This window comes from Phoxinus phoxinus (genome assembly GCF_949152265.1).
Source record: "Phoxinus phoxinus genome assembly, chromosome: 9".
Classification (NCBI taxonomy): Eukaryota; Metazoa; Chordata; class Actinopteri; order Cypriniformes; family Leuciscidae; genus Phoxinus; species Phoxinus phoxinus.
The window spans coordinates 13,238,169-13,257,097 of record NC_136884.1 but is presented as its reverse complement, the minus strand read 5'-3'; the positions used below and the strand labels follow the sequence as shown (position 1 = coordinate 13,257,097).

Here is an 18,929-nt window from a genome sequence, read left to right as displayed (position 1 = left end):
ATACATATGTGTTGCCAGTGAGGCTTGGTCTTCAGGCTTGTAATGTATCAGACATCGGATCCATGTCTTTCATGTGGAAATACATGCATTGCTTAACTCATGAAAGAACAACTGAGTGAAGAAAACAGAGGAGATCTAATGTGTTGTTTATAGTGTGTCACCACCTCTCTTAATGTTCAAAGTCTCATATTCAGAGGGTGGAGCTGAGAGTTGAAGAGAAGCATACGTGTCTGCTGGAAGAAAAAAAACACTCTCAAGCACCATCACCATCCTATACTGTATAATGCCTTACTATCTAGGCCTTATAACAAAGACTCACCTTCAGCTTGGTGGACAACCTGAAAAGAAAGGATATTACGTAGGTTACTAACGTTTAGTCTATTATATTATCTCTCTACAAAGAAACGCATTCTTACCGTTTAAACAACTTTTTTCGGGGGCATCCTGCACCTTTCTTCCCCCTTTGATTGGGCAACAGTGACAGTTCTGACTCTCTTCCTACAAGACTGTGAGCCATGATGATCTAGTGGTACCCTGGAAATCCAGAGTTCTCGCGAGAGCACAATTTGAATTTGCTCAGCGAGTTTACTCTGGTGTCGAGTAATAATGCTCATTAAATATGCCCCTCTATCTGAGCTGCACCAATCACATTGGGTTTTCTGATATAGGCGGGCCAGAGGCGAGATGACATTAGTCATTAGTAAACATTGCAAGATGGCTATGGATGAACACCAGTTGTTTGAAACGGCTTTGGGCGCTACAATGAAAGATTTAGACTTGCCTTTTTCTCTAAAAGAGGAACAGAAGACGGGGCTCGAATCGCTCCTTTGTCGTATACTAAAGTATAATCCACCAGTTAGCTCCGCCTCCGCTTAAGTTCGAACCCAAAGACAGACACGAGAGGCGGGGAACAGAGTAGACGTGATCAATTTGAAGTTGCAAAAGAAAGAACGCCGTGGATCAGGAGGTGAGGTGAATTAACAGACTGCAATAGCCTGAACTTAAAGGTGGGGTATGTAATTCTCTTTTTTGGCCATTTTTTCAAAATCACTTAAAATCCTATTCCTAACCCACTTACAGCCACTGAGTTAGAAGCACTGAAATAAAAATTAAGCAATTTAATCATCTGTGGAACGGGCAGGACTCGAAAAACTCCAGCCAATCATTTCCAAGACCACCTAGAATCATTGGACAGTAAGTGCGTCAATCAATCGGTCGTACCATCCCCCCCTCCCCCCATCCATGTCCATGTTCTTTGAATGGGTGGAGTCAAAGGAAAGAAGGTAGGACCATTTGAGTTGTGTATTTTCTAAATCTGCCGGCCGTTTTGCAAATCACATACCCCACCTTTAAGTTGGACCCAAATTTTCAAATGTAATCAACATTTTCCTAAGTACTAGATGTGTTTGGGCTATTTAACATGACATTTTAATTATATTATGCTGAAATGAACGAAATTACTTGGAAAAAGATTTGGTCATTTTGCTGAACGAGATTCAAAGATCCGAGTCAGTTAAATGATCCGAACTTCCCACTACTCCGCTGGTAGCTACGTCACCCCGTGTATTGTTGTGATTGGTCGTAGTGTTAGCGAATTGTATGCAGTGAGATTTTCAAATGCATGCTTGGTGCCGCCCCTCGAGCTGGCTGATTTTCATTAATCGACACCAGACCATTAATTTTTCAGATTTAAGTCTGGATTTCCAGGCTAGTCTAGTGGTGTAATTTTATAGTAATTATGGGGGGCCGATTTCAAATCCTGATGCAGTATACATTTTTAAAATGAACTAAGCAAAACTGGAACTGAAGTCACTGCCAGAAGTTTAATATTCTCTTTTCTGAAAACATGTTGATTTTTAATATCAGTTACATACTAGCTTCACAGAGAACAAAATCAAAAGCCAGATGTGACTGGCAAGTGAATAAACTTGTACAGTGACCCCCAACATTTTTTGGACAAATTAGTCACACTTAAAAATGTCTGAGTGTCCGTTGCAATGCAGATGCAAAGTGACAAAGCAAGAGGCATCTGCAAACAAACGATGTAAGAGCTTTTCTCAGAACTAACTTCTCTATTTATTATTTGTGCTCAACCGCTGTTAAAGATACAACATGTAAAAAATTTCGCTGGTTGGGGTCGCTAACCTCTTACAATAACAAAGGCGAAGGTTGATGACGCAACATTTCCTGCTGAATTATGGAACTTGTCGTCAAGCCAATGGATCTAATAATGTTTATGGATGAGTGAATACATTAATGTTTTTATCATGACTGAGGTATGAAGCAGGGCGCGATTGCTAATAAGAGACAGATAAGTTATCCCACGAGCCTCGCGGATATAAAGGAATACGGACATTTCATTCTACCGTAGTTATAGCCTACCCGTAGTGATGGTCAAATGTGATTAGTGACGTAATGATACAAGCTCCGAAGCAGTGGTTCATTGCAAGGACCGTTCGAGTTTGAAGAAAGCTTCGGAGAGTCGGTGTCAGACGTAACATCACTACCTACCCGCAAGTGCAGAAATACTACTCACACAGGTCAGTTTATTTGACGAATTAAACTTGTGAGCAGCGCTGTTTCACTAGGTCTACACTATCACACTAAAGTGCATTTGAGTGTGGTGAAAGTCATAATGTTATTCTATGTGTTCGTTTGTTTGGCTATATGAGACTAGCAGTAAGCTAGATCAACATTAGAATAACATACAGATCATATTCTAACATTTCATCATGTTGAACTTTGATTAACATTGATAAGTTTTATGTACATTTGCTCACCTGTCTAATAAAGTACATGTTAGAGCTCTGTCAAGTCGAAGTTTGTCACGGACGTGGAGCTCTCGGCGTCTCGAAAATGCCACGCTGATAATGATCCTCGTTTTAGTTCTCCTTTTTTCCCAAAAGTCTGCTTGCCATGGTCCATAATGTTTGAACAAAACAACAGCGTGCAGCTTGACGTTGCACTACGCAGTTGTCCACGTCTGTCGCCATGGTTATTATGGCAGTAGGCCTACTATACTGTCTATGGTACTACCGAGTACTACGAGTGGAAACCATGAATAACGGGGATATTCCGTCATTGACAGGCGACATTTTTTTCCGGGACGGCCCATTATTTAAAATAGGAATTTCTCTGAAATGAAAAATCTTTGTGAACCTTTGGGATATTGTAAGTACACAACTGCAGGAAATATATCACACTGTGCAAGTGATTTTTGGATATTTTATTAAAAAAATATTACATATTGCATCTAAAAAAAATTAAGTGGTTATGTGTTTAAAGAATCTGCAAAAATGTTCAGTTCTCTGCTGTTTGGAGTCAGTAGGACATATAGAGATGTTCACTGTTGATTGGAATTAATACTCTCTACTTGCTGCCATACAACTTACAACTTCCCCCAAGATCTGCGCTACATCTCTGCTCTGAACCCCCACCGGTGATTTACTGACAGAATTCACCCTCACCGCTGAATGAACATGGTTTGCTACAAAATATTGTTCTTTCAGCATTTACATTTTTACATGTATTTAGAATTTGTTGCTCAAATGAGAAAATGCAACACTGCTGTAATATTTCTCCATATATGGACTTTTGACTTAAAATGCTTCTTAAAAGCATTTATGGTTATCATCTTTAATAACAGAAAGCAAAAGCCTGAATCAAAAAATACTGCAGTAGTAGACTATCAAAAAAACAGAAGAAGAGTACAAAAACAGTTAATTAATCTACACAACAACAACAACAAAATACAGATTTACTTGAAATAAAAACGTACCTAAGGCTTTACAATAAGGTTTAATTTGTTAACATAAGTCAATACGTCTGTTAACACGACTGCTTCAACATTTAGTAATCTTAGTCAATGGTAATTTCAACATTTACTGATACATTTTTAGTCCAAAGTTGTATTTGTCAACCTTTGTTAATGCACTGTGAGCTAATATGAACGATGAATAAGTAGTTTTTTTACTGACATTAACAAAGATAAAGGTTTTAAACATATATTGCTTATTGTTAGTTAATGTGGTATAAAAAATATGCATATAAAATCCTGAAAGTACAGCTGATTGTAGAAGACAATTCACGTTTTTGTCAGACAGTCCATATAATACTCCACAAAAAGACACAAATGAGATATTACATTAAAAACTAGAGTACATGCACATAAAAAAAAAAAAAGTGAATCTTTCCTTTTATTAAGCATGTGAGATTAGAATAAGTGTGTCTCGAATCATAGTATAAACATACCCGGATGGTCTATATTCCCGGTAGAAGTGTGATCCGTGCACAGTCTAGCGGCTTATATTGCCCACAAACAATTGCACTTTGGATGAGAATTTGGTTCAGAACTACAAACACGAATAAAAAAGATATTTAAACATGGTGTATGTGTGAGACAGATGATTAGTTATTAATAATATTAATAATATAAATAAATATTTATTTAATGTTATATATTAACATTGTGAACTATTATAAAGATACAATTATCACAAAAGGAAAAGAGATACGTTTGGCCATTAACTATTAAATGCATCTTTATGCAATAAAAAACAAACAGATTTCTTAGAATGAAAGACCCTTGACTTGCAGAAATATGTGCTACTTGTTTTCTCTCCAATAGAAAGATTTGTTTAAGTAGTGTAAATGTTATTAAATCAAATGTGGAACGTGTATAAGAGGATATGATTGACAGGACAGTTTATAATGACAGAATGCACATAATGCAACAGAACACATTATGATGTGGTAGAGCAGGAATTTTCCAAAGCTTGCCTATTTTGTCAGTGACACTTTCTATTAGGTGTCCTTATACTATACTTACACAAAAAAATAAGTATAATTTATTATTGCTATTGCTAATTGCATTGCTAAACTGCTAAACGATTGCTAAACTGCTATTGAGGTGGGATACGGATTAGGTTAGAAATAGGTTTGGTGTTATAGGTAGGTTTAAGTTTTAAAGTGGGCTAAGTTGTAAGTGATGGTTCAACAGTGTAATTGATGTAATTACAGAAATTAATAATTATAGCTGTAATTACTGCAGGTAGGCTATTTTTTTAAATAAGTACAATGTAAAAACATGCATGTACACAATAAGTGCATTGTATCAAAAGATTAATTTAAATGTTAGTACATCATAGTCAAAGACACCTAATATAAAGTGGGTCGACTTTTATTTATTTGATTTTGTTTACAAAAAGAGTAAACACTATTACAGCACAGTATAGAGAAACTGGGACAGAGCATCTTAAATCAAGCCATCTAAACCTTTTTTTTCTGACAAGCAAATTGAAAATGTGTATGAATGGAAAATATATGTTTATTTCAAACAACTAAACAGATTTCCATAAAATATGACAAAAACATGCATATTTGTGTGAGATTTGGTCTTCCGGCTTTTGTAATGTAGCAGACATAGGATCTATGTGAAATTACCTGCTTTTATACGAGTCTTTCATTTGGAAATACATGCATTGCATAAATCCTGAAAAAACAAAGGAGGAGATCAAATGTGTATTTGTTGTTTATAGTGTGTCACCACCTCTCTTAATGTTCAAAGTCTCATATTCAGAGGGTGGAGCTGAGAGCTGAAGAGAAGCATACGTGTCTGCTGCTTCATTCTGAGCCTGAAAAAAAAGTAAAAACACTCTCAAGCACCATCATCATCATCCTATACTGTATAATGCCTTACTATCTAGGCCTAATAACAAAGACTCACCTTCAGCTTGGTGGACAACCTAAAAAGAAAGGATATTAGGTTACTAACGTTTGGTCCATGATATTATCTCTTTACATAGAAGTGCATTATACTGTTTAAAAAAATTACTCTGGGGCGTCCTGCACCTTTTCTGCCTTTGATTGGTCAACAGTGACAGTTCTGACTCTCTTCCTACAAGACTGTGAGCCATGATGGTCTAGTGGTGTAATTTTATATTCATGAGGGGGCGGTTTCAAATCCTGATGCAATATACATTTTTATAACGAACCAAGCAAAACTGGAACTGAAGTCACTGCCAGATGTTAATATTCTCAGTAACACTTTAAAATACGGATCCTTCGTTAATGAATAACTACACAGGAACAAATGAGTAACACAATGTTAACAATCTAGTAACTACAGTTAACTAACAAGTAACTCTGATTAACGAATTAGTAATTAATAGCACACAGATTTAAGTGGTAGTTCACTATTAACTAATCAATAACTACTATTTTTCAATACTTCCCAGAGAAATAATGAAAAAAATTCACAATTCATGCAAAACTTAATAACTAATGCAGGAAAAATTACTAGCACTAGATTAACATTACTGCGATACTGTACACTAATTATAAATATGTAATAGCGTAGCAGACTTATGATTTGGGAAAGCTGTCAATAATTAGCCTATGCACTGCTGTCTTTTAGAGAACTATTCATAAACTAAATATTTTTTAAGAATTGTTTTTATAAATGCACTTGTCTGGAACACTTACCCTGTGGCCGATTTTCTGGCATTCCTCTGGACTGGCTTTGAAATAACATCATGGTGAGTACTGGAACATACTGAGTCATCAGCCATCCAAATACCAGTTATTTTATTATTTAACCTACCTCTCAAAAGTGTTTTTATGTATGTCTCTTTGCTCATATGTATATATATATATATATATATATATATATATATATATATATATATATATATAAATATGTGTGTGTATATATATCCTGTGAATGATTAGATGATTCTACCCTTTCGGGCTGGCTCTTCATTAGTAACTACAGCATGGAATCATGATAACTAGTAATGACTCAAGTGTTAATGCATACTTCTATAGGAACTACTAATTATTTGGATCCGTATTCTAAAGTGAAGATCATGTTAACTAACTAGTAATGACTCAAGTGTTACTACATACTTCTATAGGAATACCAAACACAAGTCATTTCAAGCATATGAGATATTGTTTGTGAACTTTTAAATACTATACTATTAGAAAATTTCTTTAGAAGTATGCATTAACACTTGAGCCATTACTAGTTAGTTAACATGATCTTCACTTTAGAATACGGATCCAAATAATTAGTAGTTCCTATAGAAGTATGCATTAACACTTGAGTCATTACTAGTTATCATGATTCCATGCTGTAGTTACTAATGAAGAGCCAGCCCGAAAGGGTAGAATCATCTAATCATTCACAGGATATATATACACACACATATTTATATATATATATACATATGAGCAAAGAGACATACATAAAAACACTTTTGAGAGGTAGGTTAAATAATAAAATAACTGGTATTTGGATGGCTGATGACTCAGTATGTTCCAGTACTCACCATGATGTTATTTCAAAGCCAGTCCAGAGGAATGCCAGAAAATCGGCCACAGGGTAAGTGTTCCAGACAAGTGCATTTATAAAAACAATTCTTAAAAAATATTTAGTTTATGAATAGTTCTCTAAAAGACAGCAGTGCATAGGCTAATTATTGACAGCTTTCCCAAATCATAAGTCTGCTACGCTATTACATATTTATAATTAGTGTACAGTATCTAGCAGTAATGTTAATCTAGTGCTAGTAATTTTTCCTGCATTAGTTATTAAGTTTTGCATGAATTGTGAATTTTTTTCATTATTTCTCTGGGAAGTATTGAAAAATAGTAGTTATTGATTAGTTAATAGTGAACTACCACTTAAATCTGTGTGCTATTAATTACTAAGTCGTTAATCAGAGTTACTTGTTAGTTAAATGTAGTTACTAGATTGTTAACATTGTGTTACTCATTTGTTCCTGTGTAGTTATTCATTAAAGAAGGATCCGTATTTTAAAGTGTTACCCCATATGTCAGAAAAGTATGAGTGAGCTTATATAAAACAAAATCCATCAGCTCATTATCATATGTTGACTCTGTTCTGTGATCCTTATCTTTTATTCTCTCTAAATAATTTATTATGGTTGTTCTGCTACGGTTCTCAATACCTTATATGTGTCGTTCACCTACCGTACACAGACACAGGTAATGGCACAGAACACAATGACCAGCACAGCCGCAACAGCAACTCCAGTCATCACAGAGGAAAGATTCAAACCTGAAGAAGAATAAAGGAGTGTTTGGAAAACCACTGATGATCCACTGATTTAATTCAACAAGGGCCAGAGTCATATTTTAATCTTTAAACAACAAAATAACAATGATGGCAGGAGCATAGGAACGATATGAAAAGTGAGAGATTACCATTAACATTAATGACTGATACTGTTACGACTTTTTCATTTACTAATCATCAGTTGAAAGATCCTCAATTTCCCACAATCCTACAGAGGATAAGCAGTATGGAGAATGGGTGGGATGGGTAGAGAAAGGCCCTGTCCCAAATGGAAACCTAAGCCCTAGCTCCGCGATTTTCAGTCCACACTTTCATGACGTAATGCCGTTTTGACTGTCCGGGAGAAGTCTGCTGCTCACGAGCTTGCAGACACAGCAAAAGTGCGCATCGAGGGCGCATATCGTCTGCAAAGGGGGCGCTCGCAAGAACCCTTCTGAAACCTAAAATAACAAATGGGACACCATATGCAGTCTTGTGGACTTAACGGACATGCACACGCAGTGGCCATTGTAAGTTAAGACAACAAGTGCACGTGTGCCATTTGGGACAGGGCCATATTTGTGTTCTAGGATGAATCACTGAACTGAAACTCACTTGTAAGAGGGGGAGGCAGTTGAAGCAGTTTTCTTGCAGTGCCACGAGTGTTGTTACCGACACACTGCAGACTGGATGTGTGTGTGAGTGACTGATGTAGAGTGATGGAGCTCCTCAAGCCTGTGCTGTTCAATCGCTCTTCACTGATGAACGTGTTTGAAGAGTTACTGACAGGACGTCCAGACAGAAGCCACTCCAGTTCAGGAGAGGGATTCCCACCAACCTCACAGAAACACACAGTTACATCAGTTCTGTTACAGCCGGATGAGGGAGAGATTTTAGGGGCATCTGAAAGAGAAAAAGAGAATGATATAATACATATTGATTTATGGGCGTCTTATGGAGGAGAAAAGAACTGATGCCACAAAAACATCCTACACTGAACATGTAATGTGATGTTGTCCTGTGCTGTTTTGTTCTTGTCCTGTAGCTGGTAGGTTATAGTGCAGGTGAAAGTGACTCTGTGGTGACGGTGAGTAGCAGTGAAGTTCAGATCAGAGATGAGGAGCTCCTGTTGTCTGCTGCTCTCACTGAGGGGGATTCTGGGAGTGAAGCTCCATGTGAGAGTTGGTGGAGGAGAGGAGCAGAGAGTCTCAGCAGAGCAGCGCAGACGCACAGAGCTCCCCTCCAACACCTCCTCCTGATCCGGATCCTTATACAGCTTCACTGTGGGTTTGGGGGGAGACTCTGAAAGACACACAAATACAAGATCAAGTAAAGTGACAATAATGGCATGACAAATACATTTAAAATATTAATTTAACATACATGTATATAAAAAAGGACTCAAATCACTCACCAATGACATTTACAGTGGAGTTGTTTTTTTTTGTAGGTGTATTTCAGATCACCACTCTCAATCCTGAAGTAATATTTACCATTATGATTTGAACTAATATTATAAAAAATAGTAGTGCAGTTCTTCTCGTGTAATTTTCCTGTTATTTCCCCTTTAAAGTAATAAGAATTGGAATATTTGGAGTTAAACACTAGATGGGTATCCATTGTAGATTCATCTTTGAGCCACGATCCTGTAGCAGCGCTCTCAGTGAGGTCTTTGACCTTGTCTTTGGGAATCTCAAATGTGCAATTTATAATCAGACAGGATCCACTGAGAGCTTCAATCTTCTCTGTCAGACTGATGCTGAAATTTCCACAGCAAACACCTACAACACACACATGATGAAAAGCATTCAGACACCACCAGTAACAAACACTGAAGCATTCAGACAGACACACACATTTATTATGCAAAATGGTACAAACAAATTGTATATATTTTTCCACTACAAAACATTCATTTGCATTATAGAGTCTTTGTTAAAGGGGTAAACATACGCAAATAGCAGCAACAGTGAAATAAAATATTCAACTGCAATCTAATTTAAATAGTAATCATATTTTAAGCAATCTTGAAAAAATAACAGTTTTTCAACATTTTTAAATGTTCTTAAGTTTCGGTAAGTAAACTATCTGAAGCACCATAACACATAGACAGAATAATATTTAGCACTTGAAATCACACTCTTGAAAAGAAACCACACCTTGCAGCAGAAAATAGAAAATAATGATGTCCTCTGCCTTGTTCATCTCTTCATTAACAGACGCTCAGTCCAGCAAGGAAACACACACTTGTAAATCTTCACAAATGACAAAAATAAACTCATGGAAATCATAAATTCAACCCCACTAAGGAATTTAAACTGATAATTTTTTTACTGAAAACCCAGATATTTATGAACTCATTGTAAGTGTCCAGCAGCTCAATAAACACTTCTGAAAAAAACATCTAAAAAAGAAGTTCAAGACTTGCCAGAGATGAGAAAAAAAAGTTTTTCCTAAATGCAGAAGGACACCAAGTTCTGTATTGTGGCGCCTGCCGATGATTTGAGACTGAGTGAAACTGTGCAGTGTGAACATAATATACTGACTGCTAGTGAACAACTTCCTCAATCATCATCAACATACATCCTGTTCACAGACAGAGCAACATTAAAAAGTATAGAGTACCTTCCTTTTAAAGTGGAAGATCATATCATTCATTTAGTAAACTGATTAAACTTTAGATTTTGAACTTTAAGACACATTCAGTTGCTGTCACTTCCAGTAATAAAAGATAAATGACATCAGTTTCCTGCTCAGAATTCATATAAGAGCGTAATTTAAGTGGTAATGGTATAGAATCTGCATTGCCGTATATTAGCTCTTCAGCAGCAGCCTTTTAAAATCATTTGAAATGTAGACATGAACTGGCTGTTTACATTCATTCTACTATATCAACTTAATTCTGCAGAAACAACTAAAGTAAGCCATTACTGAATTCCCTAAAACAATATTTTATATTTTAACAAAAGCATATTCTGTGGCATCAGGACTGGGGATCTTCTTGTGATGTTTTCCAAATAAAGCTGTGTTGAAAAAGTGCATTGGTGAAATCAATGATCTAAGATAAATGTTCAGTTCTCGGCTGTTTGGAGTCAGTAGGACATATAGAGATGTTCACTGCTGGTTGGAATTCATACTCTCTACTTGTTGCTGCCATACAACTTACAACTTCACCCAAGATCTGCGCTACATCTCTGCTCTGAACCCCCACCGGTGATTTACTGACAATTCACCCACACCGCTGACTGAACATGGATGGTTTGCTACAAAGTGGCATTCTGTCAGCATTAAAAATGTTAAATGTATTTACAATATGTTGCTTAAATGAGAAAATGCAACACGGACCCTGTGCTGTGATATTTATCCGTAGGGACTTTGAAAACGATTTTTGACTTTTTAAAAGCATTTATTTTATGTTTTTTTTTAAATAACAGAAAGTAAAAGCCTGAATCATGAAAAAATACTGCATAGTAGACTATCCAAAACCAGAATAAGAATACAAAAGAGACATAAAGTTCATTATTCTACACAACAACAAAAAAAAGACTTGCAATAAATATACAATAAAAAGTTGGGTAACACTTTACAATAAGGTTTCATGTGTTAAAGAAAGATATTTTGAAGAATGTCAGTAACCAAACAGTAGTCTGTACCCATTGACTTCCATAGTATTTTTTTTTCCTACTATGGAAGTCAATGGGTACAGACTACTGTTTGGTTACTGACATTCTTCAAAATATCTTTCTTTGTGTTCAGCAGAAGAAATAAATTAATACAGGTTTGAAACAACTTGAGGGTGAGTAAATGATGACAGAATTTTAATTTGAAAGTGAACTATCCCTTTAACATAAATTAACTATATTAGTGAATATGAACTAACAACATTTACTGATACATTTTTAGTTCAAAGTTGTCAACATTTGTCAATGCATTGTGAACTAATATAACAAACAATGATCATTAACAAAGATTAGGGTAGCATGCGTTTTAAAAATATTGCTCATTGTTAATTAATGTTAGCTAATGAATTGAAGCTAATAAAATGATGTCATTAATTACTCACCCTTGTGTCGTTCCAAAACCTCAAGACTTTCGTTCATCTTTTTAATGAAATCTGTGAGCTTTCTGTCCCTCCATTGACAGCCTACGCAACTAGCCAAAGAAAGGTTGTAAAGACATTATTAGAGTACCTATCGATGCGACTCCAGTGATTTAACCTCAATCTTATTAGCCTAAGCGACGCGAGTGCATCGTTTGTGCAAAAAAAAAAAAACCTCTTTATTTACAAAATATCAATCTCCAGCGCGCGTTCACAAAACAACGCCAGGGCTGTGTTCAGCCCCGACAAAAAGTTGCAAAACTTCTTTAAACAGAAACAGTAGTCTCAGCCTCAGACGTCACGCCCACGGAACGTTGGCTAAACGTCTGATGCATATGGTACACTTAACTGGAAACACTTCAGGAATGTCGAAGTCGTCATCTGATTGGTTGTATTTTATCGGATTTCCGGGGGGCGCGAGTGTCGCGTTTATTTTCGGTCCGCCAGGAAACAAAACGCAGACGTTTGATTGCGGAAGAAAAACTGTTGTGTTTACATGAGTGACAATGAGCATTTATCAAGATCAGCTAAATGAGCAACAAGTATGCGAGGTTCACGGCATAGACTCTTTAAGAGATGTCCAGGAGTTTTGTTTGAGGCACTTAGTGGAGACTTATTGCACGCCGGTCTGTTGTTGTGGGGACATTTCCACGCCACGAAACGTGACGCTGAACGAAACAAACTGTAATTGGTTGTTTGACATTATGGGCGGGCCTTGGCCAAAGAAAGCTGCTATGAATTCCAGACCTTGAGCCGTCAGTCGAAGGTCTGGCTACGCGAGACTACAGAAACAGTGGTGCGTTGAACATCTTGTTCCGATGACACAAGAGTTGCAACTCTGGCAGCTGAGAAGGCCATTCTTTGTGTTCTTTTTGAAGAATTTTTGGAGCCTGATGAAATCGGTATAAGTGTTATGATCTATTACCTTATTATTTTTACTGTGATTATTAGGCTTATCATTACTGCTGATCACTGTTGATATGCACTGCCTGCACAGCCTGCTCCGCCCTGGCCTCCCGTCCTGCCCGTCCTGAGAGGGTCTCCAGTCCCTCTTCTTCTCCATAGACCTGGCCCTCCATCCCTCCATCCCTCCCTCCATCCCTCCCCCATCCCTCCCTCCATCCCTCCCTCCCTCCATCCATCCATCCCTCCCTCCATCCCTGAGTGCAGGTGGAAACCAGTAGTGATGGCAGTCTGATACTTACGGGCAATTTCCACTAACTGCGGAACGGCTACGGATCTGCTCCGGAACGGCGGCAGAGTCAATAGGTTTCCATTAAATTCAATGTGTGTATTTTCACTGACTGCGGAATGGCTGCGGAACGCCGGAGTCGGAACGGGGGTAGGTGCGTGCACTAGATTTATTTCACTCATCTTAAAGCCTCCTGTCCACTATCTAGCCAGGATAATTTAGATGCAGCCTTGGCACTTCACCAGGAGAGGTCGCTGTTACTGAAGCTTCCAGTAATGAACCCATTTTCAAAACAATTCTTCTAAGTGGTTCATCGCTTCACCAAAGCTTCATTTGCCCATCACTAAAAACCAGAAGTGATGCTGGGAAATGTATATAGTTCTGTGGTGGCGTGTTACTGAGGATTGTGACTTGAGATTGTGACACTACTCCCCCACCTCCCGGAAGGTGAGAAAATTAAGTAGAATTATTTTCTCTGCTGTCCATCCGGATATCCATACTTTTATTCAATGATGAACATCCATGGATGCAAGCTTGTGCCACAGACACAAATAACAAAAAACGTGCAAGGAAACACATATGGCAGTAAAATGTATCGCTGGTTAAACTGAGCCACCCCTAAATTTCTCATCTAAGCACACTATAATTAATTATTTGTGTTTATTAGATGTTTCTTTGAGTTTGTGGAAGCTCTGACACAGTGAAACACCTTGTATACTTTCAAGGAAGATGATGCAGGAATGTATGCAAAAAATATACTCATGACAAACTTGGTTGTGTGAACAGTCTTAGGATAGGTGAAGTTTCTTCATATGTATCTTCTGATATTTATCCCTGTGTCTGGTACAGTTCAATCTTTCTGGGACTTAATAGCTGAGATGTTGCCGTTAGGGTTTAATGGTTGAATTGCCGTTGTTGGGTTAATCACCTCCCACAGAGCCTTTTTTCTCCACCACTTCACCAGAATAATGGATAACAGCATAGTCAGTGGTCAGCGAGGAAATACCACTGATTTCTTCCGACTCTGGTTGGATGTTTCTGAAGTCAATGGAGGCGTAATGGAGGGATTCTCGATGATTCAGTGTGGCATCGTCAGCAGATGACAGCATGAAATTATTGGCATAAACAGGCTCACTCTCGCCCTCTTGTTGAATCGCCTAGATAGATGATAAATGCAGTATGGAATTTGAGGTGAATTGCTGTGGTGCCTTTAAAATAAAGATCAGTTCTTGGAGTGTAATTTACAAGTTCTAACAACCACTTTTATGATTCTTCTATGGTGCTTTTTGTTATTCGGCAGCCTCTTTGCTCACTTGCATTATATATAAAAGAGCGATACAGAAGAAGTAAAATATGGGCTTGAAACCACATGACTGGATAATTTGACAAAATTGTAGTTTGAGTGAACTGCTGTAAACATTTAAAATGATGGAATATTAAACAGCACTGTTGTGTGTTAAGGTGCCATATTTTAATGAATAGTACATTTTGTTGGGATACTCACCCTATCAGTCATAATGATTCCAGTAGTACCTTCTTGTTTTGTCTGTGAGGATCTGCTGTATTCTCTCCTGAAAAACATTTTTCCATGATTAAAAAAAGCTAGTCACAGCCTGGATTCAAATTTATGACATGCATTGCACAAATGTACTGGGGGTCACTGTCCTAAAATAAACCCCAGCTGGTCGAGCAGGACCTCAACATGTAGTTTGTATTATCTTGGCTTTAGGTCATTTTTACAACATAACTGAGATGCAAGATTGCACTAGTTGTTTTAATGAAACTAGCACATAAGTCTGTAATGTGAAAGACGTAGCGCCAATTTTACAACATTGATGTGGATGATGCCAAATATTAGGAGATTAACCAATCAGAATCAAGTATTCCAGAGAGCATGATACCTTCCAAATATTTTGTACGCACCGTGCAGAATATATAATGATACACAACATCATCATCACCAGGGAACCTCCAACAGCAACTCCAATTGTGATGGAGAAGAGATGTGCATCTTGTGAGCAATGAAAAAAAAATGTATATATGCATTTGGCAGAAAATTTTATTGTGATTTATGTTAGTGTTTGAGTTTACCTCTTTCTGGAGGGAAGAGATTAAGTTGAAACTGTTTTTTTGCAGTGCCACGAGTGTTGTTACCGACACACTGCAGACTGGATGTGTGTGTGAGTGACTGATGTAGAGTGATGGAGCTCCTCAAGCCTGTGCTGTTCAATCGCTCTTCACTGATGAACGTGTTTGAAGAGTTACTGACAGGACGTCCAGACAGAAGCCACTCGAGTTCAGGAGAGGGATTCCCATCAACCTCACAGAAACACACAGTTACATCAGTTTTGTTACAGCCGAAGGAGGGAGAGATTTTAGGGGCATCTGAAAGAGAAAAAGAGAATGATATATAGATGTATGGGCGTCTTACGGAGGAGAAAAGAACTGATGCCACAAAAACATCCTACACTGAACATGTAATGTGATGTTGTCCTGTGCTGTTTTGTTCTTGTCCTGTAGCTGGTAGGTTATAGTGCAGGTGAAAGTGACTCTGTGGTGACGGTGAGTAGCAGTGAAGTTCAGATCAGAGATGAGGAGCTCCTGTTGTCTGCTGCTCTCGCTGAGGGGGATTCTGGGAGTGAAGCTCCATGTGAGAGTTGGTGGAGGAGAGGAGCAGAGAGTCTCAGCAGAGCAGCGCAGACTCACAGAGCTCCCCTCCAACACCTCCTCCTGATCCGGATCCGTATACAGCTTCACTGTGGGTTTGGGGGGAGACTCTGAAACAAATAATTATAGATGCAGATATATGTAGACATTTCATTGTGGCATACAAGTTTACAATTTGTCATGTACAATATCTTACCAATCACTTCCATCAGAACATGTCCGTCAGGATAAGTCCATTTCAATCCACCTTCACCCTCAATCCTAAAGTAATATTGACCACTGTAATTTGATCTAACATCATAAAAGACGGTGGTACAGTCCTTCTCATGTAATCTTCCAGTTATATTTCCCTTAATAATGGAGTTTTGGCTGGACATGGCGTTGAAAACTATTTGTTCAAAATGAGTCCCATCTTTATGCCAATATCCTGTAGCTTTCTCAGTGAGGTCTTTGTCATATTTGTCCTGAATCTCAAATTTGCACTTTATAATGACACAGGATCCACTGAGAGCTTCAATCTTCTCTGGCAGACTGATGCTGAAATCTCTACCCCGAACACCTACAACACAAATGTAAAAACATGCACTTATCCTGCGTCCTAATGTCCATACTTTCCATCCTAAATAGTATGTGAGATTAGAATAAGTGTCCCAGTATGTTGAAAATAGTATGTCAAAAGTCCCCGGATGATCTACTATTTTTCGGTAGATTTTAAAGTGTGGATCCGTGCACACTCTAAAGGCTAATATTGCCCACAACCCATTGCGCTTTGGAGGAGGATTCTGTTCAGAAAAAGGGTTAAAAAACTACAAAACATGGCGGATGTGCCCGACCGACGGTGAGAGGTTTAGATAAAGGTTTGAGTGACTAATAATCTTAATTTAATAATTTAACCTGATAACAAATATTTATTTCATGTTATATTTAATCTGCAATAACACAGACTTTTACAAAGATCACAAACTCCTCCACTTGGGGGAAGCAACCCAAAGTGGGCAATCTTTGAAAACCATGGTGTCAGATTTGGAGGTGCTGACCCTCAGGAGGAACCAAACACCCAAGCCCTAAAGTTCACAGCCTGACAAATCCATCAGGGCAACATCCGAGACAATCGAGACAACCCTAAAGGTGGACACTCTCCACCCCTCAGCTTGCACCTTGAGATACTGCCTATGAATATCTCAAACAGAATCAGTGAGGCTAAGGGAGTCCAACACTCACTGGGAACAAGATTCGCTGACTTAAAGGCACCCTGAAATCAAAATAAGTTTTTTTTTCTTTCTTACTATGAATATGTTAGCCTTAAGGAATAAGCTGCTGTTTCAAAACAATGACAAAATTCGCATTTAGGAGATATAAGCTTTCAAAACTTACAGTCTCTCACTTTTTTAGGATTTTTATGACGTCACCGAGGACTTCAGCTTCTCATCACATCTTCTGTCTAATCAAATGCTCCAGAATCGAAAGCGGACAACCTGGCCAAAGCGACCGTGGCTGGCTGTACCTGTACGTTTGGTAGTACATGCATGCTCAGTATCAGCTGCTCATGCTGGAGTTACTGGAGTAATGCTCTGGGATATTGGATATTATAACAAATCCTCCAGTTCCCTTTTTTAAAATAAGATTTTATTTAAAATAAAAATCAAATATACCCATCTGCCAATCGCAAGAGCCTGGCCCTTATTCCCATGCAATGTTGAACAGCTCGACTACATCCAGCGCATTCAGTTCGCAGGGTGTATCTTGTCCACCACCAGCTTTTAAACTACTCAGACTTCTTCCCAAAAAATAGGTGATGACTCCACGATTCCTACAATCCTGCCTATTCTTCTGAATGATTTCATTCTGCAATATGTTACCCCTCTCTATTTCAGACACAGTTATATTTATAATAATACCCAAATTGTACAGTGACCTTCAAATTTCTCTATAGGTCACCAGTTTCACCTGTATTTATACAGGTAGCCTGCTGTTGAACAGTACCTGTTCCAGCCAGGTGGGACTGTCAGTTGGCAGGTTTCAACAAACCATCATTGATTCAAAGAGCTGATGAGGTAAGAATAAAAATGTTCAACAAATTACATAGATTATAGCAGGGGTTCACTTGAGGGTCAATTTTCTGCGGAGTTTAGCTCCAACCCTAATCAAACACACCTAAACAAGATAATCAATGTGTTCAAGATTACTGGAAAGTCACGGGTGAGTGGAACCCGAGGGCCAGACTTGAGTGTAACAGTTTTATAGCAGCTATGATTAAGTATTTTTTTCTTTGGTGTACCATAGATGAGAATCATACAGGCATCCCTGTGGCAACTTTAGTGGAGACAACAAATTAAAACTAAAAAATTACTCCACACTCTAATTACTTTCACAATAAGGCATGTTGACCAGTAAAGAAACATTGATTTTGTTTACTCAAGTGAAAGAACAGGTAGACAAACCTTTCAACAGAAAACTGAGAAGAAGAATTTTCTCTGCTGTCCAGATATCCATCCTTTTGTGAAATCCAAAGAAAGAAAGAAAAACACACACTCATGCATCTACAAATTTTGTCAAAATTTGACGTAGTAGTAGTAGTAGTAGTATAGAAACCGTGCTGTATGAACAGAACAGTGCCAGCATACTGACTGGCATCATAACTTCCCTTTTCATTACATCAGTCTAGTTCCTGTAACATAATGAGCTTCTTTTTTTTCACAGGAAAAAAGTGGTAACATTTTAAAACGTAACATTCCTATTAAATTGAACATTTTAATATGTAAAAGTTTACCTAATGGGTTTTACTTTGTGCATTTCAAAGTCCAATGTTGAATTCAGGAGGGATGGTAAGAGGGATCATTTATTAATTATCATTACTATTATTTCATAACGAAAAGAGTGGCCAGAATATT

General features: G+C 37.8%; 2 protein-coding genes across 3 annotated transcripts; both read right to left on the bottom strand.

Annotated features, from left to right (window-relative positions):
- Positions 1-5,496: 5,496 nt before the first annotated feature.
- LOC307004053 (uncharacterized protein) lies at positions 5,497-13,258 on the bottom strand (the record flags this gene model as incomplete). The annotated part of the gene is made up of 7 exons (XM_079622995.1): positions 5,497-5,633; positions 5,726-5,744; positions 7,996-8,083; positions 8,696-8,983; positions 9,074-9,382; positions 9,574-9,861; positions 13,153-13,258. 7 exons carry the CDS (start codon positions 13,256-13,258, stop codon positions 5,532-5,534), a joined length of 1,200 nt encoding a protein of 399 aa, XP_079479121.1. The 3' UTR covers positions 5,497-5,531.
- Positions 13,259-13,365: 107 nt separating this feature from the next.
- On the bottom strand, positions 13,366-18,647 carry LOC307004577 (sialic acid-binding Ig-like lectin 13). Of its 2 annotated transcripts, none has more exons than XM_079623893.1 (7): positions 18,480-18,647; positions 16,235-16,597; positions 15,840-16,148; positions 15,459-15,756; positions 15,295-15,387; positions 14,876-14,942; positions 13,366-14,528 (listed from the first exon to the last, which is right to left on the bottom strand). In XM_079623893.1, the coding sequence occupies exons 1-7, from the start codon at positions 18,529-18,531 to the stop codon at positions 14,292-14,294; spliced, it is 1,419 nt and encodes a 472-aa protein (XP_079480019.1). In that variant the 5' UTR covers positions 18,532-18,647; the 3' UTR covers positions 13,366-14,291. The 2 variants fall into 2 exon arrangements, with proteins under 2 accessions (XP_079480019.1, XP_079480020.1); XM_079623894.1 differs by having other exon boundaries at positions 15,295-15,382; positions 15,463-15,756.
- Positions 18,648-18,929: the final 282 nt, after the last annotated feature.